Source organism: Takifugu rubripes, chromosome 19 (genome assembly GCF_901000725.2).
Source record: "Takifugu rubripes chromosome 19, fTakRub1.2, whole genome shotgun sequence".
Taxonomy (NCBI): domain Eukaryota; kingdom Metazoa; phylum Chordata; class Actinopteri; order Tetraodontiformes; family Tetraodontidae; genus Takifugu; species Takifugu rubripes.
Window position 1 is genome coordinate 11,798,611 of NC_042303.1, and position 26,219 is coordinate 11,824,829.

The 26,219-nt window shown below is 43.0% G+C and overlaps 2 protein-coding genes across 2 annotated transcripts in view; both read left to right on the forward strand.

Annotated features, from left to right (window-relative positions):
- The window catches only part of LOC115246800 (PAK4-inhibitor INKA2-like), a 107,062-nt gene that overhangs the window by 40,627 nt on the left and 40,216 nt on the right, over positions 1–26,219 (forward strand). The window lies entirely within an intron of this gene.
- The window catches only part of LOC115246799 (potassium voltage-gated channel subfamily D member 3-like), a 51,581-nt gene continuing 28,430 nt past the window's right edge, over positions 3,069–26,219 (forward strand). The window contains exons 1-2 of the mRNA XM_029826190.1: positions 3,069–3,411; positions 4,058–5,211. Of these exons, the coding sequence (XP_029682050.1) occupies positions 4,109–5,211 (1,103 nt within the window). The 5' untranslated portion in view covers positions 3,069–3,411; positions 4,058–4,108. The remainder of the gene's footprint in view (positions 3,412–4,057; positions 5,212–26,219) is intronic.

The following is a 26,219-nucleotide window of genomic DNA, read 5'->3' on the forward strand; positions in this document are numbered from 1 at the left end:
TTGTTTTTTTATGTTTTAATCTTCAGTTCTGACCTTCATCCATGAGCAGGCAGAGACCCCAGGTGCAGGACAGCCAACTGAAAGTTATGTTAAAAGCAGATGCTGTGGAGCCTGACAACAGAAGCTGTTCCATACAAGGTGTAATGAGATGGATGGATGGATGGATGGATGGATGGATGGATGGATGGCTGGATGGATGGATGGAAGGAGGAAGGAAGGAAGGAAAGGAAGGAAGGAAGGAAGGAAGGAAGGAAAGGAGGAAGGAAGGAAGGAAGGAAGGAAGGATGAACGAACATATAGACAGGTCTTGAGCGAATAGCAGCAACTAACATCTCCTTTCCCCCTGAGCTGGCACGTACCGTCAGACAAATGGTTTGCAATGAACACAACTTGCATTTTGGAGAACGACATTAGAAAACAGTTATGGAGATCATTTTGGAAAGCAATTGGCGGCCCTCTTCCATGCTTGTTCTTAGATATTCCTCCTTCTTTAATACCCTGAGCGCTCTGTTGTCACCCTCTAATGCGAGGTGCTATGAAAATCTGCATGTTCAGCTGTCGCCTCAGGGGTTGAGCATGTCTCTGAGAAAGAGTGGAAATTAAATAGGACCAAATGATGCACGGCTCCGGGGGGGGGGGGGGGGGGGGGGGGGGGAGGGGGTGGGGGGTGGTGGTGGTGGTGGTGGGGAGGGGTGGTTTTGGCATTTGAAGCGTTGAAAAAGATGAGACTGCTAAAAAAACATATTATTTTAAACACAGTTTTTCAGCTTGGTAGTTAATGAGATTGTGAGTTTGCACCTTGTTGTTGCATCACAAACAGAACAGCCTGACAGGAATTGGGGGGGGGGGGGGGACAATGTTTTACCTCCCCGGTGCTCCCAAGACCACCAGTGGAACAGGTGAGACGGGCCTCCTATGTGTGAAGTCCTGAAACATATAAAGATATTCAGGCCTAATTCATGAATATTTCGCGCTATGTTCCAGAACTTCGCAATATCGTGACTCCATCAATAGCCTTTCTGTCCCAGCACCCCACCCCCACCCCTCTCTCTCTGCCGTGCACAAGGCCATCCTTTCAAAGGGTCTCTTCATCAAGCCACATCAGTCCCCTGAGGTGCCTATACAGACCGTGCTGCTGGGATTGAAGTGAGAGACAGGAGGAAGAGCCTGTGGGGCTTCTTCCTCTCTGATGACGAGTCTCTGCGGGGCTTCCTTTGACACCCACACTTTTCTCTGCTCTGAGTTTGATGACAAAGGCCTGTTTTTAAATTAGAATTAAAGGATTATTATTTTTTTGTTAGTTCAAATTTTTCCATGACTAGACCAAAGACAGGAGATGCCTTTTTTGCTGCAAGTCTTTGCTTTCGGTTCTATCCAGCTGCTGCAGCTGTGCGGCTTCACCAAAAGCACTTTCTCCTGGAGATAAAATGGACAAAATGCTAAAACATAATTAATAAATGCTGCATCGTGTTCGTTCATAAGGTCAAAGACAACAGGGGTGAGTGACCTTTCGAAGGTTTTGGTTTTGTTTTGTTTTCAGTCGGCAGAAATATTTGATATTTTTGACTAGACAGGTGCAGCAGGAGCTCAACCCTTCAGGGGGCGGCTCAGGTTGACCAGCATACCTGGCCTTGATCAGGTTAGAGAGGTCATTTAAGATGATGCCTGCTATTTTTCAGCACACTGGCTTTACCCTACAGTCTGGCTTCGCACTTTTTTGCAGACTCTTTCCACGGAAACTTTCTTATCAATAACTGTGCCAGGATACCTGTGCTTTGACAACTTGAGCATTATTCTAACAGGAGAGCTTTTTTTTCCCAGCTCGAAAATCACCTCCTTGATTTTTGTTGCCAAACCCAAAAGCAGAGACTGGCACCATTAGAGCTGCAATAGAAACATCCATCTATCAGTTCAGCCTGTGCAGGGTCCCAGGGGCTCGCCTGGAGCTTTTCATCTGTTTCGAACATCTATTTGGCCAAGCACACACACACACACACACACACACATGTGCCCACACACATACGCGCATCTATCATTTAAGTCTAAACACTATCATTATATTTGAAGGTTTTACAGTTCAAGAGCAACAGTCAGTAAGGTCAGGTTAATGCCCTAATGGCCTGAATTATGTTTTGTTTTTCCTGTAGTCCATTAGCACATTAGATATTTCCTGTATAGCTCCTTTGTGACTTGATGAACTACTGATCACTGGAGTCTGGAGACCTGTTGCCCAGAAATCCAGCTGTAAAACAAATAAAAGATGCAGGATGAGGTACATTACCCTTGTGAGGCCAAAAGTGATACCTTGAGCAAGACAGAGGACTGTAACTGCTGGTTTCACCTTTTCCCACCATTTGAAATAATCCTTTTATTTTTTAAAATATTAATAACAATAAGCTGCAAAATCAATGCACTTCTGCTGCATTTCTCTAAAAAGGACTACGGCTGCATTATTTTACCAGTGGCCAGATGCTGCCCTCTCTCTTACATTGGTTGAGGGTTTGTGTCTTTTGGGAAACGTGATGTGGTTAATTTGCCGCTGTTAGTTAATGTTAACATCACTCTCACTAACCATTGCTGCAGCAAGAAGAAGCTGGTCACCTGGTTAAGCGTTCAGTTCTTGAAATAGGCATTCTGAGACTTATAGGCATGATTATGAACTGAAAGGTATAAAAGAATAAAACGACTCATTTATGGGGCCACCTTCCCTCAGAATCATCCATTTGCAGAGGTGCAGAGAAGATACTATAATATGATAAATGGGAGAAATATGAGGCATACTTAACCCTTCTACCCACTGAAGTTTAATAATGTTAAATTAAGAACACAATGGCTGAGTGAGGGTTTTTCATGTATATATATTAAATGCACACAAGAAAAAAAGATTCAGTGTCAAATGTCTATGTTGGGAACCACAATGTTTGACTCTAGGCAAAGTGGTGGAGTAGCTTTGTCATATTATGATAGTAAAATGATGCAGAGGGAAGGAGGGCTGATGACAGAGCTGGCACAGGGAGAGACGCGCACATTCTACTGATGGAGAAAAGGAGGCGCGTTTTCTCCTCTCCGGCGCATTTCACTTCCCAAATCCTGAGGAGGAGAGCAAAAACAAAGGAAGGCCGCGATGTGAATCACAATCTGAGGACGACAGACCTACTCCGGCACCTGTGTCTTCTTTATGCTGCTCCGTAAAGCAGGCGTAATTGGGCTCCATCAGCCGCGTTACTTCTGCGCTCCGCTGGGTGCAGGAGTCCGCCGACCGTAGCTCCGGTGCGCCGACCACTGCCTCATCCCGCCGGATGGATGCGAGCTGCTCTTCGCACACGTGCGTTTGAGGAGTCGATTCTTAAAGAAATTCCCGATTCTCCTGGAGAAAAGTTGGGATCTTTCACCCACCTTTTACTTCTGTCGGTAAGTCCGCTGAGCGATCCAGTTTTTCACTCCAGGGAGGAATAAATGTACGCCGGTGTTGAGGTGAACAGATGTTTTTCATGTGCAAAGAAAAATCACCGTGTGAGATTTTAAATGTGTTATTAAAAAAAAAAACATCATTACACTGTGAGACATTCAGTTGAAGCTTATTTAGCAAAAACACCGCGGAAATTGTAGTTTTGTTCCCATGAAATCGCGTTCTAGTGGCTTTTATGCAAATATGCAGCAGATGTGTCTTCGTTCTGGATTCCTAATTCAACAGGTTGAGTCAGCCCTTGTATGTGTCACTTAAAACAGCGAAAAGGTGAAGTCTGCCTGGTGTCCACACTAATAATATTTGTTCAAACAAATATATAACAAATCGAACTGGATTCAGGCTTATTAGTAGATTAAACCCAGATACTTGATGGACTCACAACTCAACTTAAACAAAAGTTCTTAACTTTTGTTACCTTTAAGTTGTTTAATGTGACCCGACCACAACTGCGATTAGACACCCGCCTCTCCGTGTACTTTAATAAACTGACCTCTGTATTTCTGTGCTCAAACCTGCTTTTTCTGTTAAAATTGGAGTGTGCTGCTATTTTCAGACTTTTTCCTCTTTGTTATGTTATTTGTTCATCAGATGTTAGTTGAATTTGGGAACAGTCTACTGCTTTGAAGACTCTACTTCACAATGGCAACGGGTGTAGCCGCTTGGCTCCCATTTGCCCGGGCAGCAGCCATTGGCTGGATGCCTGTTGCCAACTGTCCCATGCCTGTCGCGCCAAGAGACAACAGAAAGAGGCAAGATGAGCTGATCATCCTCAATGTCAGCGGGCGCCGTTTTCAGACCTGGAGAACCACGCTGGACCGCTACCCCGACACCTTGCTGGGCAGCTCTGAAAAAGACTTCTTTTACAATGAAGAGAGCAAGGAGTACTTCTTTGACCGGGATCCCGATGCCTTCAGGAGCATCCTCAACTTCTACCGGACTGGGAAGCTCCACTACCCTCGGCACGAGTGCATCTCAGCGTATGATGATGAGCTCACGTTCTTCGGCATCATCCCAGAGCTCATCGGCGACTGCTGCTACGAAGAGTACAAGGACAGGAAGAGGGAGAATTTAGAGCGGCTGCAGGATGATCAGGAGGAAAACAAGGACCAGAAGCTCCCTAACATGAACTTCAGGCAGACCATTTGGCGAGCCTTTGAGAACCCCCACACTTCCACCATGGCCCTGGTCTTCTATTATGTCACAGGTTTCTTTATCGCCATGTCAGTCATCACCAACGTGGTGGAGACGGTGCCCTGCGGGGCCACCGCCAACGAGAAAGACATGCCGTGCGGAGAACGGTACACCGTGGCGTTCTTCTGCATGGACACAGCCTGCGTGATGATCTTCACAGTGGAGTACCTGATGCGCCTGTTCGCTGCGCCAAGCCGCTATCGATTCATGCGCTCGGTGATGAGCATCATCGACGTGATGGCCATTCTGCCCTACTACATCGGCCTGGTGATGACCAACAACGAGGACGTGAGCGGCGCTTTCGTCACGCTGCGCGTCTTCCGCGTCTTCCGCATCTTTAAGTTCTCCCGCCACTCGCAGGGCCTGCGGATCCTGGGCTACACGCTCAAAAGCTGTGCCTCAGAGCTGGGCTTCCTGCTCTTCTCCCTCACCATGGCCATCATCATCTTTGCCACGGTCATGTTCTACGCAGAGAAAGGATCCAGCTCCAGCAAGTTCACCAGTATTCCGGCTTCCTTCTGGTACACTATTGTCACTATGACAACGCTGGGGTGAGTACCTGACACATGCGCACCTACACAGGTACATTTGCTATGGAATTCAAGCAATTCCGTAGGAAAACGCAAACCCTCATAAGCAAAAAATAATGGCTAAGAACTTAAAAACTGCTCTGACTATTGTAATAACATTAGCCTGCTGCCATACTTCAGTATGTGGCAGCTAATTTGAAGCTGCCATTAAGAATAAGGACTGGGCCCCCGTAGCACAGAGACTCACCGCATTTCATCTGGCCTCCCGCATCACAGCTGAGCCCAGTTGCCCCTCCTGCACACGCACGTTGCAAGAACTCGTCGCATATGCGGAATGCATTTCAGCCCTCTCACAAGGTTCCGCGCACAACCACTTGTTTGACCCAAAACAACTGCACCGCTCGGCTCACATTGGTTCAGTTTGATTTAATTTTGTCCTCGACGTGGCCGGAACCACTGGATTTATAGCTTCTGTGTTCAGTAGGAAACGGTCTCTTGAGGAATTAAATTTTCTGCAACAATCGTGCGGTTTGTCATCCGCCCGTGTCATTATAAAGTCAAATGTCTCCACCGTGTTGCCTGGAGGCGGGCTGTCCCACGAGAGCTCCTCCGTCACCTTTATCACCATTCGACTGTGCTCTTAATCTTTCACACCAGTTCGCTGAGATGCAGAGTCACTCTGACAGAGGCACTGCGGACTTGAAAGTTGCGCCAAGTGAAAGACTCCATTATAAAGACGCGGAGGAAGAGTAGTCGCGAGTTCTTTAAAGTCTGTTTTCCCTTCCCCTCTTTGTAGGTAACGCCACGTGTGCAAATGAAGGGGTGACATTTGGAAATAAGTGGAATCACGGCAAATTTAATTTGATTCAAATGAAGTCGGAAGCAGGTGTAGGTTTGTATTAAGTCGACGTAAGATCACAGGGAAGCATTTAAGGAAAAGTTCTCGAGCTCTGCTGGTACTAAAAGGCAGGTCATAATCAGAAGATTTCAGCGTGTTATTATGCAGCTTAAGAGATGTATTAGAAAACCTGCCAAGCCGTTTAAGAAACCATTATTACTGTTTTAAAAAGTGAAGATTAAATTCAATTTCCACTGAATTTAAACAAGCGCATGTGTGTGGGGTTGGCGGGGGGTGACTGGAGCACCTGGAGAAAGCTCACCCAAGTGCAAGAGAATGCTGTCTTGGGTCCAAATCAAAATCTAAGTGCCATTATCCTGAAAAGTCAATCATGCTTATATACCTGCAGTGATGTACTTATCCTTTCAACCTTCCGCAGACACATTTTTGACATTCAAATTCTTTATCAAGTTCTACAATTTTATTAAAACTGTATAGAGGTTTTTTGTGGAGTGTTTAATATGCTGAACGAAGGCACAAAAGAACGCCGTGTTGACCTTGTAATAATATGCCTGATTATATATCTTTTCTGTCCTGTGAATGTCGAGGACTCTTGGCGGCAGCTTTCAAAAGTGCCCAGGTTCATGGATGGTAAAAATATCAGAATTTTCAGAACCCGGACAGGTTTCATGAAGTATAAAAAAATATGTTTTAAAAAAACATTTTTTTTTATCATATTGTGTCCATCTGAAAAGGATGCCTGACCTCTTCTGAACTCCGCTATTTTGATGAGTTTTGTTTCGGTGTGTGTGAGTATTCTATGAAGGATTTTAGGAGGTCCATGAACCAGATGAAAATGCCAAGGTGAGCGTGCTATGGAAATTGTGAACCCCGAACAATGAGATTGAGTGTGGAACCATTATGTCCGATGCGCAATGTGCGGAGGCACCGAGAGCCCGTCTACAACTGCGCTAATCCTCATTGCAAAACAAGGACAGTTATTTTCCAGCAGGGAAACTATTATTTCGAGCATGTTCCACCCTCTTGCAATCATTTTGTCAGAGCATGAATGCAGAATGCTTTCCCTCCTCGCACGGTTACATATATTTCTTTCCCAAAGCCACCAAGGTTTTATTCTCTTGTCTGTAATCTGTAAAAGCCAGATGGATGTTACAAAATCACAAATTTTCCTGCCTTCTTTTCCTGTTTTTTATATATATATATATCCAAACAAAGATGTTTTTATCTGTTGATCCATCCAAAACAGCATGTGAACACGAACCATCTTTAAAACAAATCGACTTTATTTGCGATTTTAAGGGATTTCCCCCTCCTCATCGTCGCACCTCCGGTTTGTTTAACGTAGAATAATGATGGGACATTCGTGCATGAATAGGACTGAGAGTGAACAGCCAGCAGACAGCTGCCGTCCCCTCCGGAGGACAGTGTTCCCACCTGCTGAAAGGTCACATGCGAAGGTGAAGAGCTCAACACAACTCCATCTGCACATTAACAACCACGGGCAGGGAACATGAGACTAAAACCTGAGAGTGTTTAATCATCTAAGGTGGTGGAGTGGTCGCTCCGGTGATCTGAAGGTCGTTGGTTTGATCCCTGCTACATGTTAAAGTGTCCTTGAGCAAGACACCAAACCCCAAAAGAGCTTGTGAAGCTGTGCAACTGGTGCAAGAATCTTTATTGCTAAACCCTTATTGCTGATTCTGCCTTCAGTAACTTGTAATGTAATACGCTTTGAGTGGGACGAAAATGACTAGAGAACTTCTATTTAAATACATTCCATGTAAATATTCTAAAATAACTCCTCTATCACTAGTATTCTAATTTCAGCAGTCTCTGAATGTTTGAGGATGATTAGGTCTTTTCTGTTGTTAAAATAAAGCACATTCTGACAGGTGTTGCCTCCCTCAGTGACACTAGATGCTGAAATTAACCCTGTAAGCAATTGAGCTCCAGTCAGGCTTTCTAAGAGAGTGCATTACTGAAACGGTGGAATGTCTATAATTACAGGGTCTCAAGGCAATAGCTTACCAATATTGGTAATAAAGTCATGACCTTCCCTGCATTTTGGGGACAAAACCAATTTGAATTGTAGCAATTCTAAATTGGGCAGTGCAGTAATGCCGTGGTTAGCACTGTTACCTCACAGCAAGGCCAAGGCTAGCTTTTTGTGGAGTTTGGATGTTCTCTTGTCTTTAGGTGGTAGTCTAAAATGTTGCCGTGTTTTGTTTCCCTCTTGTGTTGTTAAACTCGGCTCCTGTTCTGCGTTTACAGTATGCTGTTGACTTCCAGGTCAAAGCCCAGGCATCAAACGCAGCAGGAGGTGGAGGAAAACCAGTCTGAGTCGAGTTGGTTGCACTCACTTGAGCTGCTCAACAGCTGTATGCATGTTTTACTCTCCCGCTGTTTGATATTTAATTCAGCACAATTTCAAGCTACATGCAATTTGAAAGTCCATTTTCTAATCCCGCAAACACCCTTAGCGAGACTACCCGGTGGCACGCACGAGCTGAGCGCTACAGTCATTTGGCCGCTTATGAAATCATTTACTGCCATATCAGAGCATTCACATAATTCAGAGAGAATCCAGAGGAGCAATTCACAAAATATTTGTCAGCAGAACTGAATATTAAATGCACGTATAGAGTAAAAACCACAACAATGAAGCAATGTTGTAAAAGAAAAAAGTAGGAGTGGTCCCAGTTTGCTTTTAAGTGGTGTAGTTAACATTCATCCTCAGTCCACATGAAGCCTCTGGCAGAAACGCATTGATTCGCAAACACTCCCGAAGCAGCGCTAATTATGGGAACTTTCTGCCGAGGATGCAAATGAAAAAAAGTTCTGCAGCTCTGCAGCAGCGACGCACAAAAAAACAAAAGAGCCGAGACAACAAGAGGCTCCGACACTGACGTGTGGACTGTCAAGTATGACATGGTTTTTGCATTCACGCGCGTTATGTGCACACATGCATTATTTTATCTTCCCTTTTATGTTGCCTCCACTCAGTGACCCGCCTCTCTGACAGCGCAGCACGATGCAGATCTGGGTAATGGGCTGGAACTGAGAGAGATGAGAGGGAAAAGGGACTGACCGGCTGCATAATCAGCTGCTTTCACTGTCCAGGAAAAAGGATTGTTAAATCAGCCTCAGGTGCCTGGTAAAAAGATCTGTATTAAAGCCGCTGCCTGAGGCTGTTGCACGGCATCGCTTAGATGCACCATCAGTAGCGTCGCTGGGACAGAATCGGAAAGATTGATGAGGATGGAGAAAGCCCTCTCCCTGCCTTTTCTTCCTCTCGTCCTCCCCTCTTCCACTTCGAAGCTCTCAGGGGATTCAGCTATTTTGGGCTACGTGTGTAAAACGGAATCATCCATTTCAGGCATATTTCGATACCCGAATCTTGACCAATGGCAGACTTTTTTTCTTTGAACCCACGAGAAAGCTGATGTGGGAGCCAGCAATCGCTGGCACGCCGCCATTCTTCCCAACTCTCCCACGCCTCTAAAAGTATTATTAACCCAATAATGAGAGAAATATTAATGAGGTGTGCATTGGAATCTGACTTTGGTGTTATAATTAGAGCGATTCTCCCAGTTGTAGAGTCCTGGTCCTGGACGGAGGATGTTCTGTAGCACAAAGTGAGGGAAAAAAAATGTTGTTATGCATGTAGGTCATGTTCCCATCTCTGCCTTAATCAGCGGCTATATATAATCTGTTTCTTTCTTGTGAGAGTGTCTTTGCTCACTCCCCTCTGTCTTCCAGCTCGACATCTCCATCAGACACCTTGGTTTGAATGATGTTATGGCGATTAGCCACGTTTCCTGGTGAATCTGTCAGGAAATGACAACAAAGTTGAAGGAACAAAGAACCACAGATTAATGTAACATAACGCATTACAGCAATGTTATTTCGATCACGGTGAGTCATGCTCTCCCCAAACTATTTAGCGCCATTCTCACTTAATGTTACTGTTAATTACCGGTAGCTCTTTTATTGACGTCAGTGAGTCATAATCGCTTGTGTTGTTTTTGTCTCGTCGCCACCCACACTTCAGGCAGGCATGTCCAGATCAGGTCAGCGCCTTTGTGAAAAGCTGATTCTTCTCTGAAAAGATGAGATGGGGGATTGATCAGGAGATAACCGCCATCTCCGTAATCCTCCGCCACTAACCTCCACACATCCACTGATTGTGTCTAGCCTGTTGCACATATTTTAAGTTAATGTGCGGCTGGTGCTCAACCAAGAACATCCAGTATTGGCTGTGATGACAATCTAAGGTTTGAAATCGCTGCTACCTGATCTGTCTGCAAATATATCAGCATGTTGGAGATAGTGGAAGTCTGTGCCCAAAATACCTTAATATGTGTCAAGTAACTGGTGGGAAATGGTTCTCGATGAGGATAACATCAGCCGCAGACAGACAGAGAAAAACATTTTTGGGTAATTCTGGAGGCATGATGGGATCTCACAAACTGCCCGTTGTTTGATTAATAAGAGCATTTTAGAAGAAGAAGTTAAATCAGAATCAGAAACCCGTCTGCTGTCAACAGGTGGGCTTTGCTTTATGATACCAGAGTCAAAGATAAAGCTTCCTGTTCACTGTACGCACATTTATATTGTGAGATGGTTCAGAATATGTATCATCGCAGCCTAAATCCTACTGCCACAACATTTGTCAATTGTTACCTTCAAAAGATACTTTTCCTGGATGCTTTCTGATATCAGCCTCTGTCAGTATCGCTCAGAAACACATGAAAAAATACTTTTAGAGCATAAAGTTGAATCGACCAAGCACATTTTTATCACTATCCTGGCAGCCGCAGATTCTTCTGGAAAACAAATGGAGCTTGTTCTTCCCGTGTGTTCAGACACAGACTGTACACTCACTCGTGCACACGAACCTTTCACGTCAGATATCTGATTCTGCTGGTGGCGGATAAACCCTGTTTTCTTGTCTTTGGATGTATGAGGTGAGACACTTTCTGGCGTCTTCCTCATTGACTTTGGCGATACGGGGGGGGGGATGGGCACGCCCAATTTTTACCATGAAAGCTTTTCTTAACTGTGCTCTTAGCCTGACGCCCAGCTCTCTGTAAAGGAATTAATTAACAGCAAGTAGAACAAAGCCTCTTGTGTGGGTAGTTAATCAGTATTCTCTTTGAGTCGTCCCATTTTAATACGCGCAACATCTGAGTACCTGTTCTAATGTCCTGTCAGAGGGGTTTGTCATGTCTTGACTTTTAATTTGTTTGATTTGTCGATAATTATGTTGGAGCAACAATTTACTTGTGTAATCTCAGCAAATACCACTGATAAAGTGGAACAGAGGGAAGGAGTTTTTGATTAATTCTGGAATTAATTCTGGAATGACTTCTGTTGTTTTGTTGATAATTGAGTATGTTTTTATGCCACGCTGAAACGCTACTGGGATGTGGGGCCGCATATTTAGGACATGGCAGAATATTTACTATTCAAATTGTCAGGGGTTAGGGATTGTTGGTTTGGCAGATTCTATCCAAGTGCTAATACACTTGTTTACTGAACCTTTGGGGTCAAAACAAGTGCACTTGTAGGAAATTAGAAATATGCCAGAGTTTAACGGGCCGGGATGCTCTTAGTGATGATTTCCCCATCACACGGCTCTTTAATAGAAGTCCTCCTAATGATACCAGTGGAAAATTAATTTGGCACCAAGGCGGACTCATTTAACACCTTAACTCATTTAAAAAGAATTAAACTTGTGGCGATAGTGGCTTCTGGGCTGCTTAACGATCTCCGCACTCTTCCTCCTCATTGTTTCTCTCGCTCTTTCATTTATTGGTCCGGTAAATGAACAGGGTCAATCCCCGCGTGCCCACGTTCACACGCTGTTTTCTTGTTAAACTACAACTTAAAGTGGCAACGGTGGAGAAATCACCCGCCAAATAATCGAATCAAATGTAGATCAATATGCTGCTGTGGTCCGTGGCGAAGCGGTCGAGCCAGAGCAGCATAATCTATACCTTCCAGTCTTTATAGCAACAGAGCTTGATTTGTAAGGATGTGTGCAGGAGAGTTGTTTTTAACCAAACAATTCAGTAACTCTACATAAAACATAGTGTTGCCTAGTTGATGGGATAGCATTGGATTCTTTTATACAGTTTGGATCAATCTTTTAAAAATTTGAGTTTTTGCAGAGGTGGATTCATTGCGATTCCCCTGCCTTGAAAAGGGGAAACTGCTGTCAGGTAATAGCATGTTTACTGGTGCAAATGGCTTGAATGGCAGCTGTTAGCAGTAGGAATTTCTCTGAAATATTTATCTAAACCCAAGTCAGGCTTTTCACTCTATTTTTGCATTTTTTTGCCAAGGTCTTTGAGCATCAGATTCAGGGGAAAATATCTGTTTATTTCATGCTGAACTCTCCACAATATTCACATCATCAGTGGGAATTTGCAAGTACTCTGCAGCATTTTCCAGGCGTTTTTTGGTTTAAGGGAACGAGATGAGATACCACACTCTAAATAGTTTGAAGTCGCAAGAGCTCGGTCGCTCCATGCTTTAAGAAAGATTACGTAGATAACCCTATTCTGTCGCATTAATATGGTCTGTGATGCTCTTGTGCGACACCTAGCGATTATAAATGTTACAACCTGCAAAAACCAAGCTCTACATTTATGTAGCTTATTCATTTAAGCATGCCTTCATCTGAAAAAGAGCAGTTCTGGCATCTGCAAACAATATCTTAGCAGTTCTGAGAGAGAGAGCAGCTTGAAAAGGCAAAACTGGACTCTGTTCTCGCTGGTCTCCAGTGTTTTTCTTTTGTTTTTTTCTTTTCATTTTTCCTATTTTCTGTCATCTGTTTTTATCTTTCCAGTCCTAATTGGTTAGAAGTGCACTCTTGCCAGGAAGATAATGATTGTGTTTAAAAGTTCATTTGCACTAATAAAGCATAATGTCCAGTTAGCATCAGTGGGTTTGGGTCTCCTGTATTAACCATGCAAAACAATCGAAAGATCTACAATATACGACTCATAACTGGCCCATGTTTTGCTGTTTTCTATATCATAGATCGTACCATGACACAGGTTAACCACAAAACAAAGGAAATACAGCAGGATGAACAGCAAGAAGGCAAAAGTACAGAACGGGTACAGAACGGCCCTGAAAGCAAAGGACAAATGCAAGGGAGAAGACAGATGTGACGCTATCTTAAAGAGTTTGCAGCACGCTAACTCAAGATGTTTGTATCAGGGCACAAAGGAGAACGCTGAATGACAGCGAGCGCTGTGCACACTGAATGAGGGGGTTATTTTTAGATATTTGGTCCTTATCTCACTACACAGCTGGCTCAGAGAAAGCTAAAGAAAATGTATAACCTTCTGCGTTTTGTGAAGGAGGATGCACGCTCGGAAAGTGTTACAGCTTCTGTGAGGACAGTCAAGGTTAATTGACTGTTTGGTGACAATAAAAGGATGAGGATACATCATGGGGGGAAAGTTTTGAATGGCCTAAACTAACCATGTACATGTGTTATCTCAACTAACCTGTGTTGGATAACTCACATTATACATTAATGTGTATATATGACTTCCATTACTGCAGTAGGACACGTCTCACACTTCACTTTGCACCACTAATTACCAATACAGATGTAAAACAAGGGGGAAATTAAAGCCATTCACTCATTTGAATCTATTTTTTTTTTTGTTTAAAATAAGATTGATGTTTGGAGCCAGCATGGCGCCGCAGCACCTCATTCAAGCGTCCATGAACACATTACGACCTTCCTGATTAGATCGCGAAAGCAATTTGCATCTGTCATTTTGTTGTGACAAACACACACGCGTCCCCGTCCAAGTGAGCCGCTGCGTTTATAACGTGTCATCATCTGGGAATAACGCGGCAGCTTGAGCGTGCTTTTGAAAGAAAAGCAATATTGGTGTGGACGCAGCAGGCCGGGCTGCAGGTGCCGGAGTGATTAGACTCGCTTTGCATGCGCCCATTTTTCAGAGTGCTCCTGCGATGTTTTGTCTTAATTAAAGCTTTTAATGGATTTGCGTGCTTTAAAGCCGAGATGTGCTGTCTGTCTTCCACTGACACGTACATGTGAATTGGCTGAGATTGGCTAAAGTAAAGGTTGATAAAACCACAGCGACAATGAATCCGACAAAAGGGAACCACATCAAATGGATGGGAACAGCAGAGGACGACAGGCAACCTGGGGATTAAGTATTTGGGAAATCACATTGTCGTGGCAATAGGCACGCTGCTGATATTGAAATTGTATATCTTTGTCAATTATAAGCATGATGTTGTGCTTCTTTTTCTTTTCTGCAATTTCAGCATGTAAATTAAAAGTATTTATCTTCCATTCATGGTGCCTGCACTCCCACCAAGGGCCTATTTTTTCCCAGATATCATAAGAGGCGTAGCTGGAGGTGAGATTAACTTGTCAAAAATAGGTAGAAGTGCACAAGAATAAAGTATTAAAAAACACCCCTTTTCATTGATTTCTCTCATTTTGGAGTACTATTTTCCTTCTGTTCATCTGCATTCGTCTGAGCATCTCTCCCTATTCAGCCCCCAACTAGTTCAAAATGCAGCAGTGAGACTTCTGATCCAGCCTGAGGTTCCTCGGTGTTCTTCCTAAATCAAGGCTGACAGAAGTTGACGCCAACTGGCCTCAAAATGTTGTTGTACAGTCTTGTACGATGACAAAAAAAGGGGAAATCATATTATGCAGAGGTGTGATAGTGTGTCAGAGACAAAACGTTTCTTTTAAAAGCATATAAGCAAGAAATCTGGTCAAATCCTGTACCATTACAATAGCTTTGCACCATAGACCCAACAATGTCCCCTTTCATTTCCTGTTTAATCTGATGACACTGGTAATCTGATTATTTTACAGTTTATATACACACTGCAGACAAACCAGACTAAACTTTATCAGTGAAAGCCAGTATATCTTGTAAAACTGGGATTGCCACAACATAAATTGTGCTGCAGATTGTCTTGTTGTTCCTGGAACAGATGTTTGTCCTATTCCAAAAGGGTCAGAGTGAGAGGTCTAAACCTGTGAGGGTCCGTAGTTTGAATTAGTTTCCTTGAGCTCTATATTGACAGCCTAATTGTGATGCTATGCTATCAGTGCGCTGAATGCATCTGTTACCACTCCTGGTTAGCATATGAATGCGCACATTTTGTCGAAAGTGCTTTCAACGACGAAGCAATCTAGGCCATTTAGCAGAGTCAAGGCACTGTGTTGATGCAACAGTCAACATCATAAACAAGTTTCCTGATGCACAAACCTCACTTATTCTGAGTTGGGCTAAGAGTTGACTGGCTGACGGCCTGACCTGAATTTGATATCTTGAGCCTCCAGCTGTGCTGAGCTAAAAAAAAGAAAAAAAGGTCGAAAGAGAAGTGAAAGTGGATGAACCATGACTCTGGAAAAACAACAGGGAGAACACTGACAAGTTAGAAGACACAGAGGAAAATATGTCTCCTGGCTTTGTGCTGAAAATGATATTTCAAAACATATTTGACTCCATAAAATGGGAACAGTTGAAGCGATAGCTTGATGAGTGCGTAGCTGCTTGCTCATTATTTAGTTGATTGTGTGGCAGGGTTAAATGTGATAGCATTTCAATCTTTCATGTATGAATGTGATAAACTCTTGCAGCTTATAGTACACAGAAAATTCTGGAGACAGAATGAGAATTAAAGGTCTCCATAGGTTAAAATAGTGTGGAATCAACTAAGGTGTTAGATAATGTATTCATATATATAACAGATGCATCTAGCGTTCATTAATTAGTCACATTTTGACATTGAATCAGCCAGAAGGAAGCGCAACACGGATGTACACTTCACTGTCTAATTTGCTAAATAAGCAGCACTGTTTTCTTGGTGATTAAAATGGTTGTCTGTAGTGGTAACAAATAAATTGGTAATAATAATATTTGAAATGAATTAAAAATAGATGTTTTTTAAATGACCACCATCATTATCGTTATCACCCGTCCATTAAATCCCCCATCAAACAGACACACGGCTCCACACTCTGTCACATCAACATCAGAACTCTGTTAGACTGTCTGGATGCCAATTATTATGAAATCTGGAGGACATGATGACCTCGCTGTGTCCTCGCAGAACTAGGAAGACACCTCCTGGGTTGTAAGAAGGTTGCTTTTTTTGATAACAGTTGCCAGTGAAGCCCAGTGAGCAATTATTGCTGTCCAGGAGAAGGTTTCCATCTCATATGGCTCAAAGACAAATAAGCCCTCAAAGTCACAACTCGAACCTCAAGATTTTAAAAAGCTGCAACTATTGCCAACAAAAGTGCCTCAAAAACCTGGAGAGACTGATTAGTCCTTTCTCAGACACATTGGAACCTCTGACTCTTGGCGCCTGATTTTAGCAGAATTATGCTGCAGTCAGGAAATGACCAGACAATTCTGAAAGTGGAAGAACGCGCTCCCTGTTGTTTATTTATGAATTTACCGCTGGAAGCTTAATTAAATCTTGTACACGTTCTGTGGGCGTATTGATCAGGTGAGCCAGTAATCTGCATCAAGGGAATTACAGGCATTGATTAGGTTTGAAGATTCAGTGTCATTGAAAAGGGGCCTGAGAGACGAAGTGAAATCTGTTTCCATATACTGTGTGAAATCATCTGAAAATGTGTATCAACCTGACTCTTCACATTGATGTATCCCTCCTATTGTCTTTATAGTTCCTGGAGGATAAACACACAAAATTAAGGTTGGGTTATCCAGTCAGAACCGCCAGCTTCAGGCTGAGAGAGGAAATGGGTTGTCCTCCATGCGTCAGGTGACACCCTTAATGGCGGTGTCACGGGGAGCATTGCTATCATCCTCCTGCTGATTGTGGCTGTGCCATGGGTGCGGCCGGCTTTAAAGGCCCCTGAGGCAGACCTTCTGGTTAATGCGTGATCTGCTAAAAACACATCCAGGAATTAATGAGGGATCGTGCTGATAGGACATTTGCATAAGCTCCAAAGGTGAAGGGAGTGGGGCAGAGAACCCAGGGATGGTATAATGTGGAACCGGCAGTTGTGTGTGTTAGAAATTAACCTTTGCACCTCAGCTTCTCACGTTTGCCACAAAATTAGCCCGGAGGAACATTTAGCTGAGCAGCGGCGTGCAACTCCCCAACTTCCTGATGGTCTTCACCGCGATAGCGAGCACTGTTTGTCCCCCGTGGCCCCGTCTGTTCTCTGGGATAACTGTTTTATGTGTCACTCTGTTTCCTTTCAGAGAGCCGCAGTCACAGCGGCGCTGGTTTCTTGTCATGCTGTCAGGTCAGCAGGTAACCAATCGCCAACAGACACGATTGTTTCAGCTATGTGTCATCGGGTTATTGAAGAGGGAGCTACATTTCCAATTCTGCTGATTCATAATAAGACCACGCTACTTCTGTTTCCATGGAGAATTAAATGCATTAAAGCAGAAATTGGTGGGGGGGGGGGCTGCAGCTTAGCATCTGTTAGAAGCCTTGTAAAGTATCTAACTGAAGCACCAAAGAGATTCTCCGGAACATCAGGAACATCTGGCAGCATCTGTCACGCTGCTCTTTTTGGTGTAATAAAATCCATGTTCTTTTTCTTGGCCTGCATTTTCACCACTAATATATTTCCACCTCATTAAGGTGGAGAACACGTTAACATATATTATTTTACAGTTCTCATGCTCGGAGGCTTTATATTTTCCTCTATTTGCTCTTTTTTCATCCTTAATTTCACAACATGCCTATGAAGTCAACCAGGGTCAAACAGTTGATTCACTTCTTTAGACCATCATACTTTTCATAACTCATAAATGTGAAAAAACATTTAAAATATTTACATCAATAGCCCATCACCAATCTAAAATGTATTTCTTGATGATGAATTAAACTCATTGAGAGTAAAAATATCTGTTCCCCAAAACAGTTACACAGAGTCAGAAATTATACAAAACAACTAAACAAAGGAAATATGATAAGTGTTGATTGTAAGAGGCTCCTTAGTTGACTCGTCAAAACTTTGACCCACCTGCAAAACGGCATCGTACAAATGGCAAAACTCTGGCTTCAGATGTTGGTATTTAGCTTGAAGCATAATTAGCTCTGGTGTGACTCCGCCCACATGTTCATCTGCCTGATGACAATCACATGAAGTTTCACATTAAAACCTGATGTACCTAGAGAGAAAAACAAGAGTGAGAGGGAATTGATTTATTATATATTATATAAACCTTTCACTATCATCTGCAGCCATCAGGTTCGTAAAACATTGTCCATACGTGCACGACTGGCACTGGTCTGCTGGTGTATTCGAGCACCCCTTAAAAACCCAGCAGCAGTTTTCATTTCGACGTTGGGATTAGGGCGTGACATTTAAATCCTATTGGCCTCCGAGGTTACTTGTTAGTGTTTGCGACCGTGGTGTTCTTACCCTGAACCCATGATGCACCTCGTTTCAGAGCATCCGCGTATGTATACATTAAAAAGGGGGATACTCAAAGTTGGACCTATAGTATAAAAAACCTTTTCAAAACAGAAGAATTCAAAACCTTCTTAATTGAATAGTCTATATCCTTCAATTAAAGTGAATGTATGTGAATACAAATTAAAGTGGAGACTGGCAGGGTTGAATAAGCTACGAGTTGTTGTGTGTGATTATTTCTTTATTTACCTGTTGATTGCCCCCACATGAATGAAGACACAGGCAGCATAAATAAGGTCACTGAGCCGAGCACTTGTGTCGCTGCCAGTTAAAGACAACAGGATGACTGTTCGCTGCTGTAAAGGATGCATGTGTCCTATACATTTACACATAAGCTGCACTTTTATTCAGCTCCTAAGTGGGTCTACCTTGAACCACCCTGCATTCATCCACCTTTTTTTCTCTGTGGTTGTATTTGAATTCTTATCTTTTCTACATCTGTTCTCTGTCAGAAATTCAGGTCGGTTGCCGGGTGATGAAATTATAGATAGGATGTGATCACTGGCGATCAAACTTTTGGCAAATATTAGTTTATGGTGTTTGAATTCAGCCTGCTGAGATACTAGGAAACGTATCGAGAGATACCAGCGAACCAGGTACCTTCTGTGGCTTCCAAATCTCATGCTTCCAAGAATGTCTTTGTCCTCCTCTCTCCTATTATGGGTTTATGGTTTGGACCCTATCCCATTTACTTTGGTTCCTCTTGAGAAATAAAGAAAGCCTTTTTACATGAGCTGATAAAATGGAGTAAGTTTTCCCTGTTGGTGGTGGATCCATAATCCTTACATCCAGCCACCTCATTCCAAGTAGGGGGAGGCATTAAATCTCTCGGGAAATAAGGAAAAAAACATCCTCCTGCATCTTTCAAATGCCGTTTCTTCAAGAGAGGGTGTGTGGTGATGAGTTAACAGGCCAGTTATCTTTGTCTTGGATCAGAGGAATACAGAAGCCGTCAGAAGGTGCGCTGCAGCATTTTCTTGATGCTCCTCCAAGAACACTCGGCGAGTGTTTATCCCACTCAAACTCCCTTCAGTCAATGGCATGGATTTGTTTTCCATACAGCTGTCACCTCTCATCCAACAGAGATCACCACTATTGATCTCCAGGTGTCCTCAGCCTCAAACCCATCAATGCAGGTTGCTTCTGAACATAAGTTCTCTTAATAGTTTAAGGTCAGAGGTCATAAATGGAACTACGGTCTGTAATTAAAGCCCAGTGACCTAGAAAAAAAGAGTGTACAATTTTAAAGCAATTTACTTGATTTGTGAATCATGATCAAATTAGTATTGGCGGGTAGTGTATGCACATTTGTGTTTGTCGCTGTGTTATTTTACCCATTTGAAACAGCGCAAATTGGCCCCTAAACGAAAGAGTATTTTTTTGTTGAGGCACAAAACGATGAAAAAGCTTCCAAGAATAATGTTGATTGCCTAACATTGATATTTTTCCCAACAATAGAAGACGTCTGACATCAGGGTTTCTATAGTAATGTAAAGTTCTGGGTTGAGAAGTGCTGCAGTGCTGCTGTGACTCTGTCCCTCTTCAAGCAGCTGAACACTCTTTTGTGTGTTCAAAGTCAGCAATATGGAGCAGAAACCTGTTGAAATACATTAAATGTACTTTGCGTACATCTGAATTTAATCTGTTATACACTCCAGCAGCATCATGGTTATATTGATTTCTGCTGACGTCCAGGAATTCAGGGTCAGCAATGTTTTCGCTTCCTGCCACCTATTGAAATCCTCTGCAAGTGTGTCATGACTGTCCAGCATTGTGGTTAACTTTGATGTTAATTGCTCACATGATACCTGGAAAATCCCAGTCCTTCTTAGTTCAGTCTAACAATGATTTGACTTAAATTAGACTTTAAAAGGGCATGTAAACATGCAGGCTTGACTGAAATGGAAGTTTTCAAAGTCAGGCTAACAGCCACAGACAGCACAATGAAACGTCACTTTTCACCACCTTTCATGATGGAGACGACACAAATTCAGCAACTGTCCAGCACCTGCACTAGGAAAAAGACACTAGTCCAATTAAACACCCATAGCTTGACTATACAGTCCATGTAAATGTATTGGATGAGTTCTATGGCATGCGGCATATTAGACTGATCAAGCAGGAGTTCCAGATAGTCACTTCAATTTATTTTTGGCTTTGCAGACTTAATTGGGCACAGAATGTTCCTGTCCTGCCTTCTAACCAGTCCACCATGTGAATGGTGTTATGATGGTTCCTGTCCTCCAACATTGGACACAGGTGGATTCCACACTCTGACATAACCCTCAAGATTTTCAATCCTACATGTCAAAAAAGCTCCAAGTAAATGGCCTGATACTTTCCCAGACCAGAGAGGTTACTTTAACAAATCACAGTAAAAAATAAATAAAAATTTGGTCAGCTAATCATTTCTGCGCCATCATTTTCAGGATCGGAGGAACGGCATCTTCACTTGTCTTTTCAGAATTGTCTGTCTCCACAGGACAGGGCGTACCTCCAGTTTATTTTATCACAACTGCTTCCCTTTCTGCTAAATTCTCCAGTGCACAGGGTAGCATATTTATCATTTTCATCTAGACTCAGACAAGGACAGCACTGCTGTGACAGGAATGGCAAAGGATTAGATTTGAAATGAAAAAGGCAATGAAGTAAACACATTGAAACAAATTGTCCCTGGAGGCCAAAACTGGGTTTCCTTGGTTGCACATAATATCGGTGAAGCCTTTTTCTTTTTCACTGGTCAATGTTACACTCTATGGACCGCAGTAACAAGATAACCAAATGTGTTATTTCCTGCCAAGGTCGTTTCAATTAATGTGGCTATGGGCAACAAAACCACTGTCTTTAGAAACCTCTCAGGGCAGTGCTTTATAAAAAAGAGGGGGAAAGGCTTTTACCAGCATCCATCTTTGATAGCAGATTGTCTCTAATAAACTATACAGTTCTCAAATGCCACACAGTTGTATACAAAATTAGGGTGGATGTATGTGGATGTGGTCACAGAATGACAAAGACACAAGAAGAGGGAGCTTTTGTCCACCATTTAGGTCCTCCTGTGACGTACGACATCGTGTTGGACACAGGAAGTGGCCCCTGTCTGTACGTGAGACAGCTGCAGCGCCACCCCCCAGGCTCCCCATTACATTAGCACCGCGTCTCATAGGCAGTTTTGACAGGAATGAAATTTAAATGAAGACGCATAGTGGCCATCCCTCACAAAGACCCTGACCTGCACGGCAAAGGAAACTAGCGAGCGGGCGTCTTATATGAAATCATTTGCTTGGACGCGGCGCAGCAGCTCACTCTCGACAGGTTACCACGGTGATGGACCTTGTCAGCAATGGCAGCAGGAGTGTAGAGGCTCAGTAATGTTGAGAAATTGATCCATGAATGCAGTATATTCCCTCTGTTGGGTGTTGGGCTCAGCTGCAATAGGACAGGTAGGCCCATTTTAGACAGAACATGGATGGATGGATGGATGGATGGATGGATGGATGGATGGATGGATGGGTGGATGATGGGTGGATGGATGGATGGGTGGATGGATGGATGGGTGGATGGATGGATGGATGGATGGATGGATGGATGGATGGATGGATGGATGGATGGATGGGTGGGTGGATGATGGGTGGATGGGATGGATGGGATGGATGGATGGATGGATGGATGGATGGATGGATGGATGGATGGATGGATGGATGGATGGATGGATGGATGGATGGATGGATGGATGGATCAGAGCGACAGATCCTTAAATCAGAAGAGATAACCAAATGTTTTTTTGTTGTTCTTATTGTTGTTTTCTTTGTGCAACAATCTTCCTTTACTCCTGGGACGCCAGTTTCAATTCCACCCAGAACAAATGGTCAAAAGCCAATATAGAAGGTGGGGTGGCTGAATTACTCAGCACCACAGGGTGTTATTAAGTTGTGATGTATCTGAGGTCAGACTTGTGCAGACGGTGCTGAAACATTACACTGACCTTGTCCCACTAACCAGAGCCCTCATCAGTAATGAGCTGCACCACCAATAATATCTGACACTTTTCAAATTAACCATGTGAAAATTGGTCAAACACAACTCTACTTGCAGTAAATGAGCAAATCTCACATCACAGTAATAGAAGTGTGTGTGAAAAGTTAACATATCGAATATTCTGATATCAACTGTTGGCTCAGTGGCCAACAAGGATTGATTCAACTGTTAAAATTCAATATGCAAAGATTGTGAAATGAGGAATATTTCATTTACCCTTAGGTCATGTGATTAGGTTATGATCTGTTTTCCATCTAAAAATGTGAAGAAAACGTTATTGCAAGACTCGTTGGTAGCAGCCAGGGAATTAATCTGCATCCCTAAACCAGTGAACTCTGTTCCAGCGTACTTACGGAAAGTTTTCCAAACCCTCCAAACCTGGAGGTTCGTTCTAGTTCATGATGTCCAGAGGGAAGAGTCATCATTTTTGAGGTGGAGGACAAGGACAACCATCAGTGTGTATCACAGGGTCTAAGATTCCAGAATATAAACGAAGGCGAGGAGATGTAAATCCTATTTGTGGATGAGCTGGGTGGAATACATCCCAGAGAGTGTCTGCGTGGGCCACACATGCTCATATTTAATTAAAAAAAATGACCCAGCTCGTTCTCGTAAGTTAATACGGTATCGTTGGTGAGAGTTGCGGGGCCAAAGTACCTCGTTGGCTTCAGACTGGAGGAGCCAGCATGGCTCTTCAAAGAGGCGTCGCCGTGGAGACAAAGCGGCTCTGTCTGCATTGTCTCCTGTGGCCTTTTCTCTTCTGTGGTCGTGTCTTCAGATGAAGCTGCAGCACAAAGCCTGGCTCCTTTGAGCTGTCAGCGACGCGTTCCTCCGCTGTCGACCGCACAATGGACGCGCTGCTGCGGCGGCTGCTTCGCTCTGGAGAAGCTCTGCCCGCTGCAGCTGGAGCCGCGGCAACGGCACAATAACGCCCACTCTTTTTAGATGAGAATCTGCCTAAATGTAAGTTTAAACACGTTTCAACACGCGAGACACAACACCGCTTCGTTTTCTGATGCGTTTTTGTGTTGCCAGAAAGCAACGTTTCACGCGTCAGCTGAGCTGAGGAATGATAATAATTTCCACAGAATATTGGATCATTACCTGAACCCCAAAGATGTTTAGTTGCAACTCATCCTGTTGTAAATGGGTAAATGCGTGTAATCATTAGATGGCAATCGGCTCGTTTCAAACACTGAAAATTGTTACATAATTGGGCCTTTAAGCAAAACGTGTACATAAAACTGCTAATTCAAATGAGTAGTTTCTAATTAAAATCTGTGATACAACTTTTTAAATAAGCATCATCAGCAAAAGTGAGTGAATGCTCATTACTAGAAGTGTAAAATTTTTGTATAATGTTAAGAACTAAATCATTCAACTGAAGTACTTTGGAGTAGTTTTTTATTAAATTATCCTGCTGATAGCCACTTGTAACTAATTTCATTCAAATTTATGGGTTTGGGGTTTTCTTTTTGTTTTTTTTAATTCAATTTGTGATTTTATTTCTTGAATGTGACATTAAAATTTGAACCCCTCTCAAATCGGTGTTCCAACATCTCCAACAAATACCAGAAATGCTACATAAAAAGATAGGTGTTCTGGTAGTTGGGGAAGGGGCCAGAACACCTTCAAAGCACTGCAGAGGTACTCATGAGCAAGGTACCAACCCCACAAATGCTCATGTAGGCCCCTGGGATGACCTGGGTGGACCTAGCTTCACCCATTGTGTACCCTCCCCGTGACCCCGAAGGGGTTAAAGTGGTTAAGAAGACAAGAGGCTACATTAAAAATTAAATTAAAATAAGTTTTGTTATAATGCTACTGTTGGGCTGTTTTCCCAACCATGTTACCCTGCACAGTAGCGACAGTATTTTCGTTTTTTGTTGCGACTGTGCTAATGGTGGAGCGCTTGATAATGAGGATTAGTCACTTCTGAGGCTCTGGAATTCTTTTCCCATGTACATTTAAAACCAATTTATTTAATCAAAGCATTATTAAATGTACAATTTAAATGAAGAAATACACACACATGCACACACAATCAGCAGCTTTTTTTCCAAACATCTGTTAAATATAATCCATACAGCTTTTTGTTTTTATCACTGGAGCAACTTCTCATGGTGCCACTCTCATCCTCTCCAGAACCTTAACCTCCATCAGCTCCATCCACTAACAGCTCCGCTGGCTCCCTGTTCACTTCCATATCAATTCTAAAATTCCGCTGGTAACTTTCAAAGCCCTCCATAACTCCCCAAGGTTCTACTTCCTCTAGAATTATCCACACCCTCAACCTTTTCCTCTCCCCCCCCTGTGCTGTCTGTTTACCTGCTCTACGACCTTGAGATGTCCTTCCACGAGACTTTCATATCTCTGCCCAATTCACAACTCAACACCACCAAAAAAATAAATACATTAAACCTAATTGTAAGTGTGGCCTTTATGTTTAAATATTTTGATGCCCTGAATTGATGCACTGGTTTTCAAATGGGAATAAAAATTGCAATGTTGCCATTGTTTTGCATGCAAAAGCTGCTAAAGAGAAATTCTACTGAAGGGCTTATAAAGAGAGGTTCGCTGGAGGTTTAGGACTGGAGGACTGCTTTGGTACACTTAATTAAATGCTCAGCTAAACTCTGGATTAGCTATTTGGAATATAAAGCACTTGAAGCCCCCAGGGGTTCACATTTCCTCAGAGACATCAAGGTAAACTCAAATGTATTCACCAAAATGTCAAAAACAACAAACAACAGGCTTAAAAGTTACTGAAATGAAACAAGAAATGAAAACAACCGCTCTGCAGTCAATTCCTTAACACGCTGGCAAAATACTGTGATTTTACATCCAAGGTGTTCGTTAGAGAGGCTCCACATTGGGGTTTTTTAACCAATAGCCGATATACCAATGTTGTCCAGCTGTCAATACGCCCCCAAAAAGTCATTAATGCTGCATACCTCCTGTTTGGCACTTTAATGTTTAATATAAATATTCAGCAGAGTTTGATATATAATGTGTGTTGCGTAAAAACTGATTCGCTGCAGATAATTTGCAATAATTTGTGATTTTACCTTTTTAGGCCAATATTGGCTGATCATTTTGGACATTACTGTTCAGTTCAGTACATAAAAGGAAAAGTGAAACAGCAGCTGCAGGGTAAAAAAAAAAAAAAAAAAAAAGCAGGGCTTGTTGAAAGCGAGGCCAGCTCGTACTTGAGCGTGTTTGTTGGAGTTAACCTCTCTGCTCACACGCGCACCAGTGATTACAGCAAAGATATCGACTGCTCTTTGGAAAAAAGCAGCTGGCGAGTTTTCTCTGCTGTTCTCTCGCTATAAGAAACGCTCATGTTTACATTCAGATCACTCGCGTCTGCTGTCGATACCAGGCGCGTTTTCGCCGCCCCCGAGCGTCGCCTGGTTCAGTGACAAATTCAGCAAAAAAGCAAGTGAAGCAGCTCCCGTCCACCATTTTAGTCAAATGCTGCTTAATTGTTTGAAGTGTTGAACGTGCTGTTTTAGGCAGGTGGTTCATGCACTGCTACTGTGGTTGTGAGAGCAAATGGATAAACAGATGTCAGACAGGCTGAGATATTTCGAGTATTTCCCCACATCAGGCGTTCCCTTGGCAGAACGTTGCCGTTTGACGATT